At 43.3% G+C, this 24,244-nt stretch overlaps 1 protein-coding gene across 7 annotated transcripts in view; it reads left to right on the forward strand.

Moving 5' to 3' along the window:
• The window catches only part of ascc3 (activating signal cointegrator 1 complex subunit 3), a 142,653-nt gene that overhangs the window by 22,745 nt on the left and 95,664 nt on the right, over positions 1-24,244 (forward strand). For all 7 annotated transcript variants that reach the window (XM_086310283.1, XM_086310282.1, XM_086310280.1 and 4 more), the window contains 4 exons: positions 5,408-5,525; positions 14,164-14,365; positions 14,799-14,934; positions 16,177-16,302. In XM_086310283.1, coding sequence (XP_086166409.1) covers positions 5,408-5,525; positions 14,164-14,365; positions 14,799-14,934; positions 16,177-16,302 — 582 coding nt within the window. The remainder of the gene's footprint in view (positions 1-5,407; positions 5,526-14,163; positions 14,366-14,798; positions 14,935-16,176; positions 16,303-24,244) is intronic.

Genomic DNA, 24,244 nt, shown 5'->3' on the forward strand with positions numbered 1-24,244 from the left:
CTGATCGTCCACGTGCAGGCTGAAATCCCTGATCATTAAGACTTTCTCCAGTTGAATAGTGGAAGATAAAAAGTCTGTAAAATCCTGAATAAAAACACCAGCAGGGTTGAGAGGATGGTAAAATAAAACACAGTAAAGTATATTTGATGAACCAACCGTATGAAGTTGTGACTCAAAGGAGGGGAAAGTCTCAGAGTCCATAACTCTGCAGGACAAACTGTCCCAGTAAACGGTGCCACGTCCACCACCACGATGGTCCAAACGCGGAGTCCCGATGAAGTGACAGCCGACCAGGCAGAGCTCATTAAGGGGGACAAATTCATTCTCTGCTGCCAGGATTCAATGAGAAACATAAATCCAAACTGTTACTGATAAAAAAGTTGTTGTGTTTTTTTGTTTTTTTGGCCGCCTGTCCCGTCTGGTTCTTTTGCCATCAGAATTATTGTCTGAAGGCAAAGAGAGAAGCCCAACGGATTTACTTTACCATCCCTGCCTTGCTGTGTTGGTCCATTTGATTGACCTTTGTTGTTATTATTATTATTTTTTTAACACTTTTTATTTGTTTAGGAACATTTTTATGCAGCAAGATAAAAGAAAAAAAGAAAAAACAGAAACAGTATGAGGTCATGGGAAGATAACATACACCTGTACATACATCTGCACATCCACACATACATACGTCAACAAGTCTGCATTACTAATTCTATGCATCAAAGGGTGCTGCCACAAGCTGTAAAGTCCAGCCATTTTCTCCACCGTCTCCTTCCCAAATCTCCCTGCAGTCGCAGAGTGAAAGTCATACATTCCATCAATTTGACGTCTTCCACTATAGAGGTAAAAAGTGTTACAGTGGGAGGATCTCTACAGAGCCAGCGTTTTGTTATGGCCTTCTTCGCAGAAGCCAAGAGAACTTTCAGAAGGTAAACATCATCTGTAACTAAATCGTCTGTAAAATATCCCAGATACAATGAGGTAAATGTACAAGACACGTGGAATCCCAACACCTCTGTAATTATCTTTATAACTTCCGTCCAGAAGGGTCGTATGAGTGGGCAGGACCAGAATATATGACCGTAATCAGCCATGACTTCCCCACAATTCCTCCAGCAAAACGCAGGTGTAGCACTGAATTTAGACTTCTGTTTAGGCGTTATGAAATAGCGTATAATGTTCTTCCAGCAGAAGTCCCGCCACATGTTGGATGTTGTTATTATTTATGTTATTTTATTTTCAGTTGTTACAGATGGGACAGACATGACAGGGGGGAGGGAGGGAAACAAAGACAGCGGGGAAGAGGAATAGTGATGAAGGACAAAGAAAAGGGAAAAGAAAAGACGGGGGGCAAAAAAACCACATTTTTATATATATCACCTGGATCACCTGTTGAGAGAAAAAAAGAGAAAATAAGCAAACAAAACCAGCAATATAATAAACACAACACCATCGTGATTGTGTATATAACACTAAATATTAAATATTATTATTATGCAGCACGTAAGATTTACAGCGCACAGTGTGCTTTGAGGTAGGAGCCAAAAAGGGTGTAGTTATTAAATATTATGTTGTTATGTTATGCCTACTATGTGTTTATGTATGACTTTATTTATTTATTTACATCTGGAAATTTGGAAATCATGACCAACCCTTCTGTGTTTACCACAAGCAGTTGGACTATACTCGTTAAATGTTGCTTTTCTGGTACTGATACTGATACTATCACTGGCACTGGTACTGATACTGGCACGGGTACTGGTACCGATACTGGTGCTAATCCATAACCTAATGATCTCACTTCCTATTATTTCTGGTTGGATGCAGTCAGATCTGTTTTGAGAAGTGTATCTGGCAGTGATCAGGTCCAAAACAAGAGTCAGAGGACTGTTCAGTTGACCTGTGTTCAGACCTGATCGTTCATCCTATCATCCTATCGTTCATAGCATATCTGAGAGTTTCAAAAAGCTTTCAATCATATTAGGATGTTTGCCTTTCTCAGTAAATGTGCAGTGGAGGAACCATTGTACTGAAGGCAAGTCAGAGCTTGTGGTCTTAAGTAGCTGTTCAAAGCTTGGAGATGCCTGGGCTCATTATTCTGTCTCCGTCTGAGTCCTTCCCCACAAAGATCAAACCCGAGGGTGGAGTACTGCTTCTCATTTATCAGGGTGGAGATGATTCACTGCTGGTGAATGCTCCCATTTCTCTGTGTATAATTCATTGTCTGCCAGTGTTTTTCACCTTCATATTGATTTACCCACCTTTAGTGTGATTCATTGGGATACACCACGCCTAATGCTGCCATGTGTTAGCCTTCCTCCCTGTTTCTCCTTCTCTCCATGACCTGATTGGAGTGTTTTCATTTACTAAATTCTGAGTGTGAGAATTGTTCATACGGTGTCTCAGTGAACAAAGCCTGATGTATCGATCCCCTGATAGTTTGATCTGCTGTTCGTGCTTTAGATACAAGTGATCCAGTTAGCACAGTACACTCTCCCCTCTTACAAACCTTTAGTCCAGCCATGATTTGATGCTCTGTGCTCAGAATATCACTGTTCTCATATTTCTCCTCTGTGGTGATGCTACCTGCTCAGCAACTTTGTGTTGGGAGCTTTGAGTCGATCAGCTGGGTGTCATTTAAACATTGTTTTGGTAGAAGAACCCAGCTCTGTGAAAGTGGATCCTCTGTACACACGACTCTGCATTGTTGCTTCATCTGACTGCTGAATTATTCATGTTACACAACTTTTAAAAATGTGTGTAGACGGTCAAACTTGCCAGCTTTTCCAGGATTTAAATACACTGTAAACCTTTTTAACAACACTGTAGGAGAACGTCCGCCTATAAACACGTTAATAGATCGATGTGTTTGGTTAGAGCAGGGCGATATGTCCAAAAATATTTATCACCATACACATTTGAGAATTTGTGATAACGATATAACTGACGATATAATTGACACGAGACAAAATACAAAATAAAACTCCACAACTTTATTAGTGCAAAAAAAACCATCAATGTATTTTCACTTAAACAAGCAGCTGTTTTTTATCTGCATTAAAGTTATATAAACATTTAACAGTGCAAATGCAAATTCCTCGCTGACAGTTTAACCAAAAGGCATTTCCAGTGGAGCCGACACATCCTCAGCATAACCATGTATAACATCCACAAAACTTAAAAAGAGGTTAAACACACACAATACGGTAACATTATGTTGAAGCACAGCACGTATCACTCCGCGAGGCTCCGCCTACGACAGCCGTAATGCTCCGACAATCCATCAAGCGGTGCGGCTTCGTAGCTTAGCAAAGTCGTACTAGGCAAGGCAAGGCAAGGCAAATTTATTTGTATAGCACAATTCAACAACAAGGTGATTCAAAGTGCTTTACAGAGACATTAGAAACAAAAACAAATAAAAAGCATGATTTAAAATTGATTAAAACAAGCAAACAAACAAACTAACTAAACACACACATTTCACACCTGTTCGCGCGATCTGAACCCTTATCGTAAGGGGAGCTACCAGTCCTTCTGTGGACGAGCTACTTTCTATTTTAAATTCCCTGAATTTAAAATACTCTCTAGACCCAGTTGGGGAGCTACCCAGAGCTCTAAACCCACTTAGCAAACAAATAAACAAACAAAACAGTATGTAAAATCAAAACAGATAAAATCAGTAGTTAATGTAAGTTTTGAAATTTAAGCTTAAAAGTGTGGATTTGGTGCTTTATTCAAATGCAGCTGAGAACAGGTGAGTCTTCAACCTGGATTTAAATAAACTGAGTGTTTCAGCTGATCTGAGGCTTTCTGGGAGTTTGTTCCAGATATAAGGAGCATAAAAGTCGTACTGAAACATTTGACAGATTTCTGAGCGCCGTGTACATAAAATGGTTTCGAGGTCAGTAAACACAACCAGAGTTCATACATAAGGCACACGGGGTTATAAGGGGCTCTGTCGACTTTCAGAAAAATCAAAGGATTGATTTTAAGTGCGCCGTATTTTCCAAACAACGCGGTAATAACGACGGCCCGCTAGCATGCGCTACCAAAAATAGTGCTTTGTTGTGTATCTGACGGACGAAAGCTAAACCAGTTCCACACCAGTGAAGCTGCAGCATTTTTACAAACCAGTTCTGGTTCATGGTTTCATTCAACGATCCACTTTCTCCCTTCTCATTCTCATTCGCTGCCATGCTTTTTCCGCCATGTGCGTATGTAAACAAAGGCACTGTGCATGCACGTTTTACCCATATTCTATCGCCATGTTTCATTTTCTTATCATTGCCCAACATTATACCGGTGTTACCGTGAACGGTATGATATGGCCCAGCACTATGTTTGGTCATGCATCAGTATCATGTGTGTTGTCAGTTTATATTTAGTTCTCATACAGTTCAATATAAAAATGTAATATCATGACATGTAGTGTAACCTAATGTAAAAATGCTCTTTAGTTTAGTAAGGCCGTCCTAAATGAGTTAAGCTGTGCTATAATTATCCAGTCATTGGTGCAGATGATCCAAACTGGGCACAGGATCAGTTACAGTTACAGTGGTAAGTACTGCTTCTGACTTTGTTCTTATTTCATGGCTGCTTGGATGTTAACAGCAGGTGAATCAAATAAAAAAGGCCTTTTTAATCCTGACCAGGTAAATGGACTGATGTTCCAAACCTGCATTAAAGCTACTTTATTCCATGCATAGACTTGTCCACATTCATCCTGTGTAATTCTCCTCTTCAGCACCAATCTTGGCATTAGGCTCAGAGGAGTCAAGGATCGAACCACCATCCTCCTGAAAAGGAATCTTCAGTGTATTTTTCCTGTGCACGTGGTTTCAGGATGCCCTCCTGTGACTCAGCTCCACTCTGGTTCTTTTGTTCCATTTACTCACTGGAAATGAGCAGACCACACAGACCTTGCCACTGCTGACCCGTAGCTGTGCACGTGCAGACTTATTACACAGTTAACGTTTGCCTGAAGGATGGAGACTGCACACAAGCCATTTGAAGGAGAAAGTCTGTCTCTGTCCTTGCAGAGCCCACACCTAATCAGTCAGTTCCAAGGCCAGGATTCATGAGAGTTCATTTAAAAAACATCCCTGTGAGCAGATGAAACCTCACCCCCTCCGTCCACTGAGAGGAGAGGACATCACCTCTCCTCTCACTCCCAGCGTGAATAGAACAGATATTCACAGGGACCACGAAGTTTAGAAACCACAGAGCAAAGCAAGGCCTCGACAGTTTCCTGCTGTGCTCTCTGTCACAGCCTCCATTCTGAGACCAACCCTTATAGACGAGGGATAAGGGTGCTGCATTGTTCCACTGATCCTCACCAGCCTGTCACGTCTATTCATTTCCAATGAGAAATGTTTTTTTCCAAGTACTGACTGTCTTCTCCTGTTCCTGTCTCCAGCTGTTTGAGCTGCTCGGCCCAGAGGGGCTGGACATGATCTCAACCCTTCTGCAGCGAAGGGCGGCCATTGTTGACTCCCTCCTCCGCATCCAACCTGACAGGACTGTCTATCCATCAGGTAAGGCCCATGGCAGGCATGTCACCTCAGGGGGGGAAATACTCATGGAAGAATAAGTACTGTGTTCAGTGCGCAGCGTCCTAACATGACTGCATCCTTTGGATTGGATTGCACTGTAGGGACAGTCCTGCACAGTAAAACTAGCCTAAAAGGGAGAAGCTCGTTTGATCGGTGAGGGTTAAACACAGAGTTTCAGATGTCCTTGGTCATAACCTGCAGTTTTAAACGTATCTGAAGTATAAGGTTACACAGGCACCATTGCTCTGCTTGCTGTGACTGACTGTTGGAGTGTTAGCACCACAGGCTAACAACTCTGATGCTGTTGCATGGTGGTATCAGAGGATACTGAGATATTAGCACTGGACCGTAGCACTGTGTAACAAAGTGCTGCAGTATTTCTCTGCATGTGTGGACGGGATGGTTGTTATTTATCTAACCTGCTGTGTGTGTGTGTGTCCAGCTGACTGTGCTTTCCTCGCCATCAGGGAGTGAAGCTGGGCGTGTTTAGACGCTGTTGTCAGATAATGATGATGAGTCTTAGAGACACAGATGATTGGTGCTACATTTGAATCTACAGTAGACCATCTTAGCAGTCTTTCCTAACTTCTTATCATCCAGCATTAAGTCTGCTTAATGTTCCTGTTGATAACAGTTCACACATTGTTGCATTGAACCTTCATTTCATTCAGCATGCGACTGGTCCGACATGCGACTGGTCCGACATGCAGTGGTAGTCACAGCCCTGACCTGATTCCCTAACAATGACTGAGAACTGAGAGCATTTCTCCGTTTGTCTGTCAGCTTTGTCCGTTTGTGTTTTTAACTTTTCTTAAGGACTTTTAAAAAGTGAGGGAGGTTTTGTTTGTTTTTTTACAAAAATAAATGAACTAAAAAGCTGCCTGCATGGAGACAAACTCCTGGCTTAGTCTGAGGGAGAGTTGAACATGTAGCTGATTATAGTAAAACTATCTGCAGGTTGATTTACCCTTTAAGACCTACCATAGAACCAAGTCCGCCAGAGCTTATAGTATATTCTTACATGCTGTGGAGCCATTTCTGGGAGCATTTCAAGTTGCTATACATCAATACAACCATTACAGCCAAAATTTTAATAATATGTCTGCATTAAGTGCATAGTAATTACATAAATTGCAAAAAAGTGCAATGAATTACAAAAACATTTAAAATCGTTTTTGTTTTTTTAACATATATTTCTAGTTAGAGAAATTTAAGCGGCTTATCCCTCAAAACTGTAAATACAAAAAAGTTGCACAAAATAGTTTCCCACCACAGGAAATTTATTTTGAGTGTCTTCATAGTTTTATTTTTGAAATACACCAATTTTTATATACTGCAGGAAAAACGAAAATAAATAATATAGTGCAAATTTGCAAAAAAACAGCATATGCATCAAAATAAACTATTTCCAGCAGTGCAATATGAGTCCTAAGCATCCCAGAAACGACACAGAAAGTCACAAAGCCAAACATAACTTTTAAAAACACCAGTATAGGCTCATGAGGCCCTAATGGTAAAAAACTACATTTCCGCAAAATGACGTCACTTCCGGTTTCGGGCAGGTCATGGCGGACATGCAATAGTTCGCGCTGATGGACGTAGGAAGTGTTACAAACAGCTGATCGGATCGGCAAAGCGTGTTTCTGGAATATTATGTTTTTGTTGCTGCAAGTGCTTTTTATGCAGTTTTTGCAAAGCTTTATGTGGAAGGAAACTGTGACCGAGGACAAGCTGATGGCATCAGATGTAAGTACAACTCCTCCAGTTTCATATGCAAAAAAAATTATTGTGCTAGCTCACGTGGTTGCAGAGCTACCGGGATTTAAAAATAGTTACGCAAAACGAAGCGTGGCCGCCCCGACCGGCTTTAAAGGGTTAAAGCCACCCGTCCACTCTCTTGCATTAATATCTGCAGTGTGCAGGGCTGCTCTGCAAAGGGAGCACAGGGTGTACTCCACTACATTTATTTTAGTTACTAATTAGCATGTCAATCAAACTATAAATAACAAATCAAGACTAGCAGCTGCCAGTGCTAACCCTCAGCCTCCAGGCTGTACAACCGTCAGGTGGCACCAGTCCCTGAAAGTTGTAGAAAACACAATTACCATAATTACCAGTATCAGTTCAAATGGCCAAGTAGGAACACAAAGTCATGATAAATCTATAAAGCACTGAGATACCGTCACTTTGTGTTATTGGCTTTGTTATGGTGAGGACTGCAGCTGGACCATCGGGGGTTTTGACTGATATTCTACTCAAACCTGTTAGCATGTTAGCATGTATGCCATAGAGATAACATTGAAGCAGAGTTACTGGAGCGACTAATCAGATGAGCTGTTACGTGTAAGTTCATTTCATCCACCCTAGAAGGTGTGGGTGTTTATGAGAGACACACCTTTTTTTGATCGAGGTCTTTTTATTGAACAAAAAATTGCTTTTAACAACAATTAAAGCAGTATTAACAAACAGCCCTCCCCCCCCCTCCCCAGAACAGTGTAACTAAAACTCAGCCAGAGAAGAAAGAAATAAGATAAAATAAAATTACAGATAAAAAGTAAATAATAACATAAATGAATGCAAGCAAGGGGAAAAAACAAAACACACACACATTAAGCAATAGTATCTGGATTTAAACTTTCAAAGTAAGTTAGAAAAGGTTTCCGTATGTCATAAAATGTCCGAGCCGAACCTTTTACAGTGTAGCCGATCTTTTCCAGCTGAGTATTGTACATGACATCCTTAACCCAGTGCCCATAGACAGATGGAAGTGGCTCTTTCCATTTCAATAAGATCAACCTACGGCCAAAAGAGTGCAAGAAGATCAGAGTGTGATTCAGAAAGACTGGCATCACCCCAAAAATGGCCATAAATGGACAGGCTGTAATTGGAATGCCACATATCTTGGACATGGTTTCAAATATACTTTTCCAAAAGCTACCCAATTTTGGACAAGTCCAAAACATGTGAAGTACAGAAGCAGGCTGTTGTCTACACCGGTCACATGTGGGGTCAAACCCATCCTTGATTTTGCTCAATCTAGTTTTAGACCAGTGGAGACGGTGAACCACTTTAAACTGAATCACCACATGCTGGAGGCAGGTAGATGATGAAAACATCCTATTGATGATCCTATGCCAAGTCTGGGCCATCCTCTTCCCCATTGTTCCCTAAGAGATTGCAGTGTGGACAGCTTATAATTACTTAACAGCTCATAAACATCACTTATAACCCGCTTGGCGTCCAGTTTAAGATCAAAAACATCATCCAAAAGAGACGGAGGTGGACAGGACGGAAAGCACTCAGTATTAGAAGCAACAAAGTTCCCAAGTTGTAGATACCTGAAAAAATGTGACTGAGGGATCTTGAACTTAGTCACCAATTGTCCAAGTGAACAGAAGATATTGTCTGTGAGAAGAGCATTCATTGAACTTACTCCAAGCTTTGTCCATTTGTTAAATGCCTCGTCCGTTAAGGATGGAGAGAACAGGCAATGTCTATGCGGTGGTGCAATAAGGGAGAGTTCAGCCTGTTTAAAGTGAGCTGGTACCATAATGTCAGTGAATGGATGACGAGAGGGTTTGTGGTAAAGCTGGAGACAGGTCCTGCCAGGGCTAATCTGGCACACAGCAAAGACAGCAGGGAGGATTCACTGCTCCAGTGCTACCCATGATAATTAACTACCATGAACTTTTACCCAGTACAATCATCCCTTATATTAGATGCCCAGTAATACAACAAAAAATTTAGAAGTGCTAAGCCCCCTGTGCACCACGGTCTGTTTCAGACTAGGTGGCTTTTGTTCCAAATGAAGGAAGAAATTTGACTATTCAGATTGTTAAAGAAAGACTTGGTTAAAAAATTGGAAGACATTGGAAAAAATACAGAAATTTAGGAAATATACTCATCTTGATGATATTTATTCTACCACCCAGCGAAAGAGGCAAGGACTCCCACTTTCCAAAATCCTCTTTTAGCTAAGACAATAAAGGAGGATAATTCGTTTTATACAAGTCTTTGGTTCTGTGTCACCCAAATATTTAGTTATAGCTGGGTTTGAAAGGTGCTAAAATAGACGAAAATGCCCCAGTTGTCGTTCCTATAGGCATTGCCCCGCTCTTCCCAAAATTCACCTTGTATCCAGAAATTGTCCCAAATTCCTTAAGTATATCCAAAAGTTTAGGGAGGCTATTTGGAAATAAACAAAAACAAACAAAACCCCGTGAGGAAATCAGTACAGTCAAAGCTTCACTCTGGTGACCCTGGCGGGTGATTGGCCTGATGTGGTAACCACAAATGATTATCAATATCAATTGAAATAATAAATTTAATTCAGTTTCAATTTTATTTACACAGCATCAAATCACAACAACAGTCGCCTCAAGGCGCTTTATACTGTACAGTAGATCCTACAATAATAGATACAGAGAAAAAGCCAACAATCATATGACCCCCTATGAGCAGCACTTTGGCAACAGTGGGAAGGAAAAACTCCCTTTTAACAGGAAGAAAGCTCCAGCAGAACCAGGCTCAGGGAGGGGCGGGGCCATCTGCTGTGATTGGTTGGAGTGAGAGAAGGAAGACAGGATAAAGACATGCTGTGGAAGAGAGACAGAGGTTAATAACAGATATGATTCAATGCAGAGAGGTCTGTTAATACATAGTAAGTGAAGAAGAGACACCCAGTGCATCATGGGAATCCCCGGCAGCTATTGCAGCATAACTAAGGGAGGATTCAGGGTCACCTAGTCCAGCCCTAACTATATGCTTTAGCAAAAAGGAAAGTTTGAAGCCTAATCTTAAAAGTAGAGATAGTGTCTACCTTTAAGATTAAGCTTCAAACTTTTGTGATTAAAAAATCCTACGCGCCCGGTCGTCCCTGAAATACTCGTGTCACCAGAGGCAAACATCATTTCTGCTTTCTCATTAGAGACCAAACGGTGATTATATCTAGGGATTCGTCAGAGCTCTGTGTGAACACATCTTCTTATCATGGTCATTCTGACCACAAACTGCAGCCGTCGTGTCAGGAAGGAGTGTGGAAAGCTTTCACCACTTCAGCTCTGGCCTGCACAGTCACAGCAACGTTACGGCACAAAGGTTATTATCATGGTGAAAACTCAGCTTCGGAAAAACCTGGAAAACCAAAAAATGAATGAAAAATGATTCATGAATGGGAGCGCGGTTCCCAAATTAAAAGTGTCAGAGGTTGTCAGGAGCCTACATGATGATGGTGTGGTTTAAAGGAGCCTACGCCACCTGCAGCTGTCACATTCACTAAACTGGTGTCTCACACTGATGTTAAGGTCAGCAGATGGTTTCACTGAAACAGCACCATTAATATAAGAGATAAGATAAGATAGAACTTTATTAATCCCTCGGGTGGGTTCCTCTGGGAAATTCGATTTCCAAAAAGCACAGCACCGACAGAAGTTACAGAATATTATATATACACACACACACACACACACACACACACACACACACACACATAAATACAGAGACAAATATAAATAAAATATACAAAGGGGATAAATAGAATAAATAGGAATAAAAAATAAAAATACAAGTGAATTGCACATTTCAAGTATTGAGGTCTATTGCACTGTTGACTATTTACAAAAGGTATTGTACAGTGAGGTGCAGAGGCACTACAGCTTAGTTGTTCCCCCCTCCTTTGTCCTCCTGTTTCCCCTCCCTCTCCCCTCCAGAGAGGAGTTAAACAGTCTGATGGCGTGTGGGACAAAGGAGTTTTTAAGTCTGTTAGTTCTTGTCTTGGGGAGAAGCAACCTGTAGACATATATAAACCAGTGGACACAGCCATGTTCAGTCTACCTCTCACACACTGAGAAGAGACGTGTTAGTTTCACTTCAATAACAGTCTGACAGCAGGTGTGCAAAATATCTGTCAGTCACCTCACATTTAGATGACGTGTAAATGTTCAGAAGCAAAGCTGTGGTGAAATGCTGCCAACCCACAGCTGGGACAGTGGTGGTGTTGCTGGACCCCACTGGTGGGCTGATGTAAGCCACTGTACTTGGACAGTAACAGAACAGCTCGTTAGCGTGAAAACGTTTCAGTTGTGATTTTGGTCACACCCATGCGCTGTTTCACACGTCAGCCAATTTCGAAGAAGTCCCGATCAGCGTCGAGAAATTGGACTCGCCAGACAGCTTTTGAGATTACTGTTGCCTTGACAACTGAGGGTGAAATCAGGAGGGGTTAAAAAAGGCTGATTAAATTTTCCACTATTTGCATGCCATCAAGAAGAGTGGGATTTAGTGCGAATGCCTGTCTCTTGCTGATTAGCTTTTTAAATTCCAGTTTGGCACTTGCATGTTTATCAGAGCAGATTCTCTCGGTGGCTCCTCTCCACGTGTCAGCGGCCGACGGAGGCAGCGCCGTGTGGGACGCACCCTTAAAAGACGAGATGGCCACACTCGCAGAAAGTGTTTGACCAATTTTGGAAAGAAATATTTGAGGCAGTCGTACCCAGTGTGGTACATTTTAATGCCCTCACACTTTGATGAGCTGATTCTAGGCTCCCGTGGGCAGTGGAAACATCTGCCTGTTCCTGCTGTCTCCGTGTACAGGGAGGAACACGGGAGGAACACGGGAGGAACTGCCTGCCGGGCCGCTAACGTTTACAAGGCTGCAGTGTTTAACGGAAGGAAAGAACGTGGCAGAGGGTCACATCCTAGTTGGATGCTTGCAGGGTCGTTAATGACAAAGTAACTTGTTATTACAGCAGATAACATTTAACATGGATACATATGATAACCTTCTGTTTCAGGCCTCACTGATTAGAAACAGCTGATAGGACCACGTGGTCTGTGCTGGGTTTGAGAAACCTGAAGTTGAGTAAGGACATTATGTTCTCCACATTGGTTGCTGAGATGGGGACACATCATCGAGGCGAGGAAAGGTCCAAGCACCTGTACATACCCAGAGGTAGCCTGCCTTTGAGCATGTCTGTACAGATGTAGTACAGCAGGTGTCCACAGGATGTAGGAAGCTGTCTCTCTGACAACCTTAGAAAGAAGGCGATGATGCTCGTGTTGCTCTGACAAGCTCCCACAGGCGTCCTCGGGCCATAACCAGAACAGAAGCTCACAGACGACCGTGTGACAGCGAGCAGACACGAGCTCGGCTGATTCGGGGATGTTTGCATCATTCTCCATGTAAGCAAGCCCAGCAAGAAAACAACATGAATGTCTGCTACTCGTTTCTGCACAGTCACGTTTCCATTGAATGACTCTGTGACTGCAGGAATGTTTAGCTGGCACAAATGTTCGTGCTGCAGGCAAACACATATCAGCCCGTATGGAAAAGATATTTATAAATCTGTCGTGTGTGAAACTTGTATGAAAAGCATACGAGAGTGAAAACAGATATAAGATCCCTTGAAAAATTATATAAATGAAACGTGTATGTTTTGGATACTTCCTAAAACAATATGTGAAAGTGATGAGAAACGAGTAAGTCATATATGAGTCACTATATGAAACAGGCCACATGTCATGCACGTCTTTTATGAGTTTTTTCTATTTCTTTTCCATGTGGCAGGTTTCCACTCATCATCTAATGTCCATTTGTTAGGTCTGGGTAACGTCTTAGACTCTTCTCTTCTAATAAGTACAAATCTACATGACTTTACTAAGACCAGGGATACAGAACTGTGTCGCTCACATGCATGCACTCAGACCCACTAGTTAATATAATCAGTACCCAGAGGACACACGAGGACACGGGGAAGCCCAACACTTTCATTTACACTCCGACAGCTCAGAAATGAAAATGCTTTGAATGTTTTCATGAACGGTGAAGTGATGATCTGTCCTGCAGTCGTTCATCAGCCGTCTGAGGCTCTGTCCTAACAGTGGCGTGGAGTTCGCTGTGTGTGTTTGACAGTGTCGTGTTTCGGTCCTTCAAAAACAACAAGATTGTCATAGAAATGTGAATGTGTGAGTGTAAAGGACTCGCCCTGCTTTGACACTGCTCCAAAGGAACATTACAAATGTAAAATGGATTTAGCTTTTTCATCCATGAATCTCTTTCAGACAGGCACTGCATGTCAGAGCTACCATACAGTACCACCAAACCCAAAAGCTGGTAATGACCACAAGCACCACTGTTTGTGTGAAACACCCTGATCTGTCTCGCTGACGCTCAATTATAGCTCTGTGATCGCTCGGGAAATGAGTCCTCGAAACCTGGAGTCACTGCTAGAGACATATAACCAGGCACGATAGCTCCCAGAGAGAGGGCCAATAAAGGACGGGGGATGGTGCAAAGAGGATGACGAGGAGGTGGGAGGGTGAGAGTGACAGGAGGAGGGGGGCTGTTAGAGTGCAGGGGGGCTGTGCAGCAGGTAGAGCCGCTAGGTGAGATAAAAAAGAAATCATTCAGTCAATCAGCCCGGGCCGTGGTGCAATCATGAGATCTCATCTGCTTTCAAGAGCAATTCTGCCTTTATTGAGCTGTTGTGTCTCAAACAGGGAGGCTGCAGCGGCCAAGCTTAACCCGTGCACTGCCAGATAGAGCTGTCACCACACACTAATAAAGTATTCCTACCTGACTTCAGCGTGCTGCTGAGAACTAACGATGAGCTGTTTCCTTCAGATCTCAGCCTCAAGGTCAGCGCTGAAGTGACCAAGCCCACCTACGGGTGCCAGGTGACCATCCAATCAGAGCAGGAGAAACAAATGCTAAAGATGTATCGAAGGGAGGAGAAGAAAGAGAGGAAGAGATTCAAAGGAGGCGATGAGGGTGACTCTACGGATGCTCTCCTGACCTTTGACCCCAGAGAGATGAGAGCCCAGCGGTACGTCGTCTCTACAAACCTCATCTTAGTGTCTGTGTGTCTTTGTTGTGTGCCCACCTGGGCTCTCAGGTGTGTGTGACTGGCAGCCTCCTGCATTTTTCATGACGGCTTCAAAAAAGCAAAGCTGCTTTTCTTTGGGGGGGGCTGGAGGGGGGCAGGAAGATCCTTCCAAAAGTTTAATCTCAGAGGGTAAAAAAGCAGCGATCTGTTTAATTAAAATGTTAGCGTGTGCAGATCCAGCGCAGTGTGAAGACAAAGATTAGCCCCTTTATAAAGCCTCACATCTTTGCCTCTTCACTGGGCTCATCCATCACAGGTTTGTTTCCACAGCTGTGGATCAAGATGAGGGCCGGGCCGTGGATCTGACACTGTGCCAATTTAAATGTTAAAGCTCTGTTTACTGTCTTACTGTTGTACGTGTGCCTCGGTGCAGAGAGCAGGCCCTGCTGACTGCCCGCCACGAACCTGTGCTGAGCAGAGACAGGGTCTACGAGCGGATCCGATATCCCAACGTCTACGACAACCTCGCAGAGGCCACGAAGACGGCTGCGTTTGTGGGAGGAGCCAGGGTGAGGCTGATTTTACTGTGCTGCACTCTCTGCCTCTGATGTGTGACATGACCCACAGGTTTAAAGTGCGCGTGCTCTGTGCTTCGTTTTTCCTTTTCTTACTGTTCTGGAGGAAGGCTAAATCATTTATCTGTGCAGCGGGGATAATCCCATCTTAACATTGTGTGATAACATCATTCTTGCTGCTTCATTGCATTTTACACTGTGGGAGATGGCTCTCACGAAGTCTGAGCCCGTGTCAGAGTGTAGAATCACTTTAGTGGCTGTCAGGCTGCTGAACGAATCACAGAGAAGAGAAACAGTGTGACCATCTCACGGCGTGGGTCTGTGACCACGACACAGTGCTGAGAACCATCACAGGAAATAGTCTCTGGGCTCAGGACGCATGTGTCTGTGCAGCAGCAGGTCTCCTTAATCACTGGCTTCTGCTGCTCGGTAAATGAATGAACGTGTGTGAGAAAAGTGATTAAGCCTGAAGAACATCTGGAACTAAAGGCTCAGCGATCAGCTTGAGCTGTCGGGCAGAAGGAAACGTTTCATATGACCGAACCAGCTGACTGCTTCATGAAGCATGTTTCCTCCATCAGCTGGTAGAAGCTGTTCCTCTGCACAGACAGGACGTAGGTTCACTGATGATGGTCAGAGATGGGGCGTTCTAGTGTAGAAAGCTGAGCTCGTGTACTCGTGAACCTGTAAGTCAGACGCTTCCACAGTGGCTTCATTTCCCATGTGACAGTTACTGGAGTCGGTCAGGTGGGCTCTTTTTCTCTTGACTGATTTATACGTGGAATAAATGTATAGGCACTGACTTGATGTTCATATTTAGTCTTTATTATCATCAGTGACAGTTTCAACGTGGTTATGTTAGACTCTGTAGTCACATAGAGAACATGCTACAGACCCAGTCTGGGCTCAGAGAGGCGTTTTGCTCTGTGGACCTACATCCTGTGTTGTGTTATGGACCCAGGCTCCTCTGTGCTGTTCATCTCTAACTCCCACTTAACTCCAAATACCAAGTACACTCTGCTCATAGTGTTTTGCGTTTTTGCAGTGGGGAAACTAAACGTATTGCTTCAGATTCACAGTGTTCAAATTCCTGTTAAATGTTCTGTGTCTTATGAAGTGCCTTGAGGCGACTTTTGTTGTGATTTGGTGCTATATAAATAAAATTGAATTGAATTGAATTGAATTGAATTGAATTGAGATATTGTGTCAAACCTTTTCTTCTGTTTGGTCGTTCAGATGCTGCTGCCCGAGGGAATCCGCAGAGAAAACTGTAAGATGTACGAAGAAGTGGAGATCCCACCCAATGAGCCCATGCCTGTTGGGTTTGAAGAAAAGCCCGTCTACATCTCTGAAATAGACGAGGTAGGAGCTGCTGTGTGCTTAGATCTGATCTGTTTGCGGGGACCAACAGCCAGCTGTGGGGACAAACGCCCCGCCCCCACAGGTCTGAAGCCAGGTTTGAGGCTCACAGTGGTTTTAGTGTCAGGGTTCAGTTTATGTTCAATAGTCCTCACTAAGATATGAAAACGAGTGTGTGTGTGTGTGTGTGTGTGTGTGTGTGTGTGCATTAAAAACCATGAGAATGTTAATATGGAGAATATTGACCATAACCACAATGCTTACTGGAAAGCCCCCCACCTCCACATGTCCCACATATGTACACTACAGGTCCTTCCACAGCAGCCACAGTCACAGCAGCACTCCAGGTCACTTCTATCTTCTTTCAGTTCAGACTGGGTGAACTGGTCTATCTCCAGCTTAAGTTCACACTGTTTACTTTCCCAGCATTTACTCTGTCTTGTGTCTGTGATCACCTTCTTGATATTAGTCTTATAATTATAGACGCAGCTTTCTGTTTGAGAGTACGATTCCACATTCATGACGTTTGGTTAGTTGGTGATCGAATGTTGATGGCCATCTGTCTGTACGAGTTAGCCTGGGTCGACCCGGGTTTGTACCCTTCCCTCTCTGTCACAGCTCAGAAAGGCTCCGTCCTCCTGAGCCCGGGAAAATCCTGACGTAGAAAAGCAGTGTGGTGTTAATGAAATACACCTGTGTTGTCTCTGCACGGCGTCTCGGGTGGCACGCTTGAGTGAGACGTAGCACACTGAGGTCCTCACACTCGATGAAATAACTGGCTGCTGTACTTCATCAAGTACCTGAGCATGAACCACAGGAACTGTTTGTGTGTCTGTTAAGCTGCCAGGAGAAGTTGATCATGTGACTGTAGCACTCACAGCTGTCAGCCTGAGTGGCAGCTTGATGGACAAACCCACACTCACACTGGTACGTTCTGACTGTACCCAGTCACCATTAGGCCAAGCAAGAGAGAGCAGCAGGCTGGAGAACCTGCAGCTGAGTTCGATCTGTCTTAGAGAGGAGCAGGACTGCATCAGAGTGCACACTCATCGAAAGCGCTGCTCTGATGCTGCTGTTGAAGATGCAGCAGAAGATCACGTCATGAAGACACCAACGTGGAGCATCCATGAAGCTCAAAGCTGCAGGAAATGAGTGTAACTGTTACCACTGTTAGCCTTCATGTCATTCACGCTGACACAATCATAAACAGGACTGATCGCTGTGACGGAAGCATGTGTGTCCTGTGCTGTGACTAACTGATGCATGGATGCTTTAATCACATCAACGCGTTGTGCCTTTTGTTGTCGTCACAGTTGAGCATACTTGCTCCTGTGTGTGTGTGTGTACTTCAGTAGCTGTCAGCTTCAATCTTCATCAGTGTGTCTTTCAGCACTTCACCACTAATCCTTTCATTAGTCACAGAGACAGAGCAGGGTGCCACATTCCTCCGTTCAGCTTCCTCTCTGTGTTTCTGCAACAAGAAGCAGCTCAGAGGAGATTCCCAGATATAATCCAACCCCGTCCCACACCCGTCTGTGACTTCTGCTGCACACCTCACCGCTGTGCTCATACATGCACTGCACCAGCCTCCGGTAGTGTTGTGCCACTCCCAGCAGCACCTGCAGTACCTTCAGCATCTGCACTGTCAAACCTCTGCAGGCCTCGTTCTTACCGTAACGCCATGGTCCTCCTCACTGATTGTCACTTCCATTCTTATCTTCAGCTCAGTTTTCTGAATAAAGTCTTTTACATAGAACAGACTCTGCCTTACAGAGCAGGAGGAACCCCATCAGAGCAAGCACTTTGTGACAGTAGGAAGGAAAAACTCCCTTTTTAAAGGAAGTAACCTCAAGCAGACCGGACAGGGCTGAGTGTAAGGAGAAGAGAGCAGCAAGAGCTGGTTCATTACTAATGACTAAACACAGCCGTGATGTGTAAACGCACAGGTAGTGACAGGGATGAGTAACAAAGGTGTTACATGCTGCACTGAGGTGCACCGGGACGATCACAGAGTCCACTCACAAGCCAATAAGATCATTTGTACCTTTCATCATTTTATTAGAATTATTCAATCAGAACTGAGCACGAAATCGAATAAAAAGTCTGAGAAACAAAACACTGAATAATGACCACAAACAAAACTATGATTTGAACAAAGCTAAGAGTAAGTAAATGAATCCAAACGGAGTTATTTATGGCTGCCACATCGACTCTCACAGTAAATACACCGACGTATTCATCGTGTTGTGAGCAGCTTTCTTTATTACTCATCATAAAATCACGGACTCACAGGGACGAGAGCCACCTCATGTTCAGTTGTCCACATGTATTGGCTTCGTTGTAGGTACAGTTGAAGGTTTTATAATCCTCGTCTCTTGTGAACGCTAGCTGTAAATTGTTGTGTTTTTTATATCAGCATTGGACTGGTTCTGATGGTCTGGTTTTGGGAGGTTGGGGGGGGGACGAGAGTAAAGACGCTGCCGGTCATCTTCTGGTCCCAGCTCTGGATGCCCACAGAGAGCGAGCTGCTCCATCCACAGTGGGATGATGCCTCTCTGTGAACAAGGCCAGCACTGCAACATGCAGCTGATCATGTCACTCCTCAGGTTCAAAGGAAGACTAGTCCCCACGCGTATGAGCAAAATGACATGTGGTGACCTCTACCTGACACAGCTGAGTGTGTGTCCTTAGCCCACAGGGTGTAACGTGTTGTCTGTTAGAGGGAGTGTGTGCTCTGATAAAGCACACGACTGCAAAAGTAGTCACTATGTAAATGTTAGAAATGAATCGAGCTGCACAACGCAGCGCTGTGTGACAGGCACAGGAAGTGAAACCATGCATAGTTTCATGTTGCTCTTCTTGTTCTCTCCAGCATTATGTTAAACAGTCTCATCTCCAGCTAACTGTCCTTCCTCTGTCCTCCCCCATCTCTCTCTCTGCATCCACCAGCTCCTTTCTCTCTGCACACACTTTCTTCACTTGTTAGCACATTTCACACTCCTCAGCCAGCTGTGCTGCACATCCTTTCCAGCCTCTGACTAACCAGGTGACAGAAGTCTTAGTGTCCAGTCTGCTTTGTCCCAGCACTCCTGTCGACTCCTCCATGTCCCTCACTGTCCCGGAGCCTCAACTCCTCCCTGAACTCTGTGCAGCATCTTTCTTCAGCTTTCACCATTTAATCCTCGTTTTCACCATGGCTTGTTATTATGCAGTTATTCTACAGACTAGCATCCAGTGTTGCCCAGCTACATTCTCCCCTGATCTCTTTCAGATTTTACCTTCTGATATAGATGTGGTCCACCTGTGTGCATCGCCCTGTTCTTCCCTCTTCTTGAAGTACATGTTTTCCACAGTCTTTTCTGTCATTTTCACAAAGTTCATCGTCGTCTGTCCTTCAGTATTTGTCTTCCTAACACCTACCCATCATCATCCCCATCATCACCTCTCTTCCCTTCATCTACATGCACTATACAGTCTGCTTCAGTCACCACACTGTCTCACCCTGCTTCATCAACAAAAGAAGACTTTTCCATTGCTTAGACAGATGAACATGAGATGAACGTGCAGCTGAATAAGAGATGGAGTCAGTAGAAGGAAGGAGCCAGAATCCCACGTTACTGATCAGGTGTGGTAGAGGCATAGTGCAGTACGAGTGCAGTGGGAATGGTGCTGTAGTGTGTGTTGATGGTGTGACTTTTGAAGTTCTACCTTAAGCTCAGACTTAGTGCAATGCTGCAAATCAGATGAACAGCTGTTCAGCGTGCAGGCAGATAATGAGTGAAAACTACCCAGCAGCGTCTTAAGGCAAAGCGTTGTGAAACGGGATTCAGCTCCTCCATCCTGCTGAGTGTGGTTTTCACTTTCACAAAGCTGAGACCAGCAGCGGCTGGAGCGGCTGCATTAAAGGTGAAGCATCAATCCATCAAGGTCTAAACCTTATGCACACTTTCAGCTGCCTGTTGTTGTATGTTGGCACCAAATAAATAAGATTGAATTGAATGGAGTCATTCAGTTGTTAATTACTGTGAAGTATTTAGACGCGTCAGCCTTTACAGCTAAATGAAACACAAAGTTACACATTGTTGACTTGAATCAAATGTCGAGTTATTTCTGAATCGTGTCCCTGCTTCACTCTTTAATGTCCCTGCCCCCCCCCCCCCCCCCCCCCTCAGAGTTTCTTTCCCTCTTTCACTTCCTGTGTAACTGATCTACATCGATATAGAAGCTCTTCTGCTGAGCGATGTGAATTAGCCTCAGTCAAGCAGCGGCTCTATTCATTAACTTAAGCCTGGGCAACTGTGGAACAAAGTGCCTCGCTGCTGAAGCGCCAGCACACAATGCCTAACACGTCTTTATTTGCTATTAGGATGGCTTTGAAAGGCAAGCTGAAAAGTGTGACGCTGCCGCTTCCTTCCAGTTTACTCTGCTGCCGTTTGTCATTTATTGAAAGCTGTAATGGGGAATGGGGCTGGCATTCCTTTTAACAGTGTGAAACATTAAAAGTGAGGAATTTATTAAGGTGCTTTTCAGCGAATGAATCAGGGTCTCCGTATCCTGCACTGCCACCATGGTAAAAGCCTTCCTAATTGGTCCAAATAGATATGTACTGAGTGTGCAGAGTTAGAGCGAGTGCCAGTCAAACATGTACAGAAACTGCTGCTTCTGCTTGCTGATTTACAGCAGAACGCAGCTGAAACTTGGATACGGAGACCAGTATTGACACACACACATGGCCTAAGCTGCTAATTGGTAGGAATTCACTCAGGCTGCTAACACATTCTGAAAAAATGACATGCTCCCGCAGGGAAAAGGTCTGTAGAGGGATAAGGATTAAGGAACACAGAAAGCTTTGCTCTTTAGCAGCTGAAGGAGAGTAGAGTGTGGGCTGGTTGAAAGGCATAAGTAATGAGTGCCCCCCCCCCACTGCATATCATTCTGCTGCCTGATACTCGACGAACTGGCATTATGGCTCATTTAAATGTTTTTCTTAATGAATGGAGTATATTTAAACAGACATTGTAGGCTGGAAGCTATTTATATCTCAAAAAGTCAGTTCATGCATTGCTGATGCAAAGTTTTATCCTAATGGAAACACTGAAGGCTTTGTAAAGACGTTCTAGATGCTGAACAATCAGCAGCAGTGCACTAGGCTCTCATGTTGACTAGCTGCCGTGCATACGAAAATTACAGCAAGTCAGTGAGTTTAAAGTCTGTAGGCTCTCAGTCATCCGGGTCATGGTAGTCTAAGGAGCTTGAAAAGACAGCAGCTGGACTTCTTTCAAATGTCTTGAAGGACAGCACCCTCCGCTCCCGTTCGCTTCAGTGCCACTCAGTGTAAGGTAATGCCATCCAGAGTAAGAATCTGCTTAGATACCATATTTCTAAGCTTTTCAGGGCCGAGTACAATAACCTCAGTTTGATCTGAATTAAGAAGCAGAAAGTTAGCGGCCATCCAGGTCTTTATGTCTTTAAGACATTCCTGCAGTTTAACTCATTGGTGTGTGTTATCTGGCTTCATGGACAGATAGAGCTGGGTGTCATCTGCACTGAGGTCTAGCAGGAGCTACAGTATCCAGAGTCGTACGTAGTGAGGAGGTAAAATTATTAACAAGATGATCGACCTCTGTTGGAGCAGCGTTCAGATAGCTGCTCTGCTCTGTGTTGGTACAGGGCATTGAAGATGATAACAGTGGGTGGATTATTGTGATTGTTTATGTTTAAGTTGTTTGTTGCTGGTTTTTAGTTAGTTTTTTGTCTGTTTGGGAGCTGACACAGTCTCTGTGGAGATGGGGTTGTGTGGGAGTAACAGGAGGAGAAGCTGCAGAGAGGCGTGTAAGACTGCAACTCTGGATAGTCACATTTTGGGGGGGTTTAATAAATTTGGATAGATGAAATGAGGGCTGCTCCATCCAAGTTGGGATGGGTGTTGTCTCTCATAACAACACCAGGTTTCCTCCTGAGAGTTTATGCTCACTGAATTAACATTTACATGTAGAAGACTCCCTTGACATGGAGTTTGGAGCATGGACTGGTACCTCTTTTCAAATTCTGTGTTACAGTCAGTGTACTGTACATTACCACAGCACTAATCCATCTTCAACAGTCGTATCATTATAATCAGGGCTGGAAGTTGCACTCTTCATCACACAGTTTTCGTCTAACACTCAGATCTTCTGTCAGTAAACCTCGACACTTTAAGCAGATGTTTCACAGACTTTTTTCCCCTGCAGCTGATGTAATCAAAGGCGACTGTTGGAAAATTTATTATGAGTATATATGGAGTGGAGTGATTCATTTATCTTTGATGATAGTAAAAAAATCATTTAGCACATCACACCCCACTCCCCTGAACAGTTTCATGTCTTTTTATCCACGACTCAGACTGGAAGGTTAGTCCAAACACCTGGAAAGATATAGTTAGAGATGTCAGATGAAGGTTTTGTGTCTGGTATTTTCAGACATCTGATGGTAGCAGGTGAGCAGTGCTGTTGTCATTCCAGTACACATGCCATTACTGCTTTCACTCAAAATCCTTTGATTCTCCTGACTTGACAGCCTGCCCCCTCCTTTCCTATGCAGGAGGCAGCGTCTAAGCACAGGCATGCAAAGATGAGGCAGAACTGAACAGCCCGCCATCCATAATTAATCCACCTTGATTGCATTTTCTAATCCAGTTTGGATGTGGTTCCCCCACAGCACACACACGTGGCTCTCTAACTTTTCTTAGACTTGATTTAAGACATCTTTGAGGTTTAACACATTCACAGTCTGGGTTGGTGATGTGAGAGCAAGCACAAATATACAGTACACTACATCTATATACTATACACCTATATACTATACACCGTACACTACACCATATATACTATACACCTATATACTATACACCGTACACTACACCATATATACTATACACCTATATACTATACACCGTACACTACACCATATATACTATACACCTATATACTATACACCGTACACTACACCATATATACTATACACCTATATACTATACACCGTACACTACATCTATATACTATACACCTATATACTATACACCGTACACTACACCATATATACTATACACCTATATACTATACACCGTACACTACACCATATATACTATACACCTATATACTATACACCGTACACTACACCATATATACTATACACCTATATACTATACACCGTACACTACACCATATATACTATACACCTTATACTATACACCGTACACTACACCATATATACTATACACCTATATACTATACACCGTACACTACACCATATATACTATACACCTATATACTATACACCGTACACTACACCATATATACTATACACCTATATACTATACACCGTACACTACACCATATATACTATACACCGTACACTACATCTATATACTATACATCTATATACTATACACCGTACACTACACCATATATACTATACACCTATATACTATACACCGTACACTACATCTATATACTATACACCGTACACTACATCTATATACTATACATCTATATACTATACACCGTACACTACACCATATATACTATACACCATATATACTATACACCGTACACTACACCTATATACTATACACCGTACACTACACCATATATACTATACACCATATATACTATACACCGTACACTACACCATATATACTATACACCATATATACTATACACCGTACACTACACCATATATACTATACATCTATATACTATACACCGTACACTACACCATATATACTATACACCATATATACTATACACCGTACACTACACCATATATACTATACACCATATATACTATACACCGTACACTACACCATATATACTATACACCATATATACTATACACCGTACACTACACCATATATACTATACATCTATATACTATACACCGTACACTACACCATATATACTATACA

Source organism: Aulonocara sp. 'chitande type north' Nkhata Bay, linkage group LG11, assembly GCF_057382095.1.
Source record: "Aulonocara sp. 'chitande type north' Nkhata Bay isolate Kocher_YH1m ecotype deep benthic linkage group LG11, A_spYH_male_GT1.1, whole genome shotgun sequence".
Taxonomy (NCBI): domain Eukaryota; kingdom Metazoa; phylum Chordata; class Actinopteri; order Cichliformes; family Cichlidae; genus Aulonocara; species Aulonocara sp. 'chitande type north' Nkhata Bay.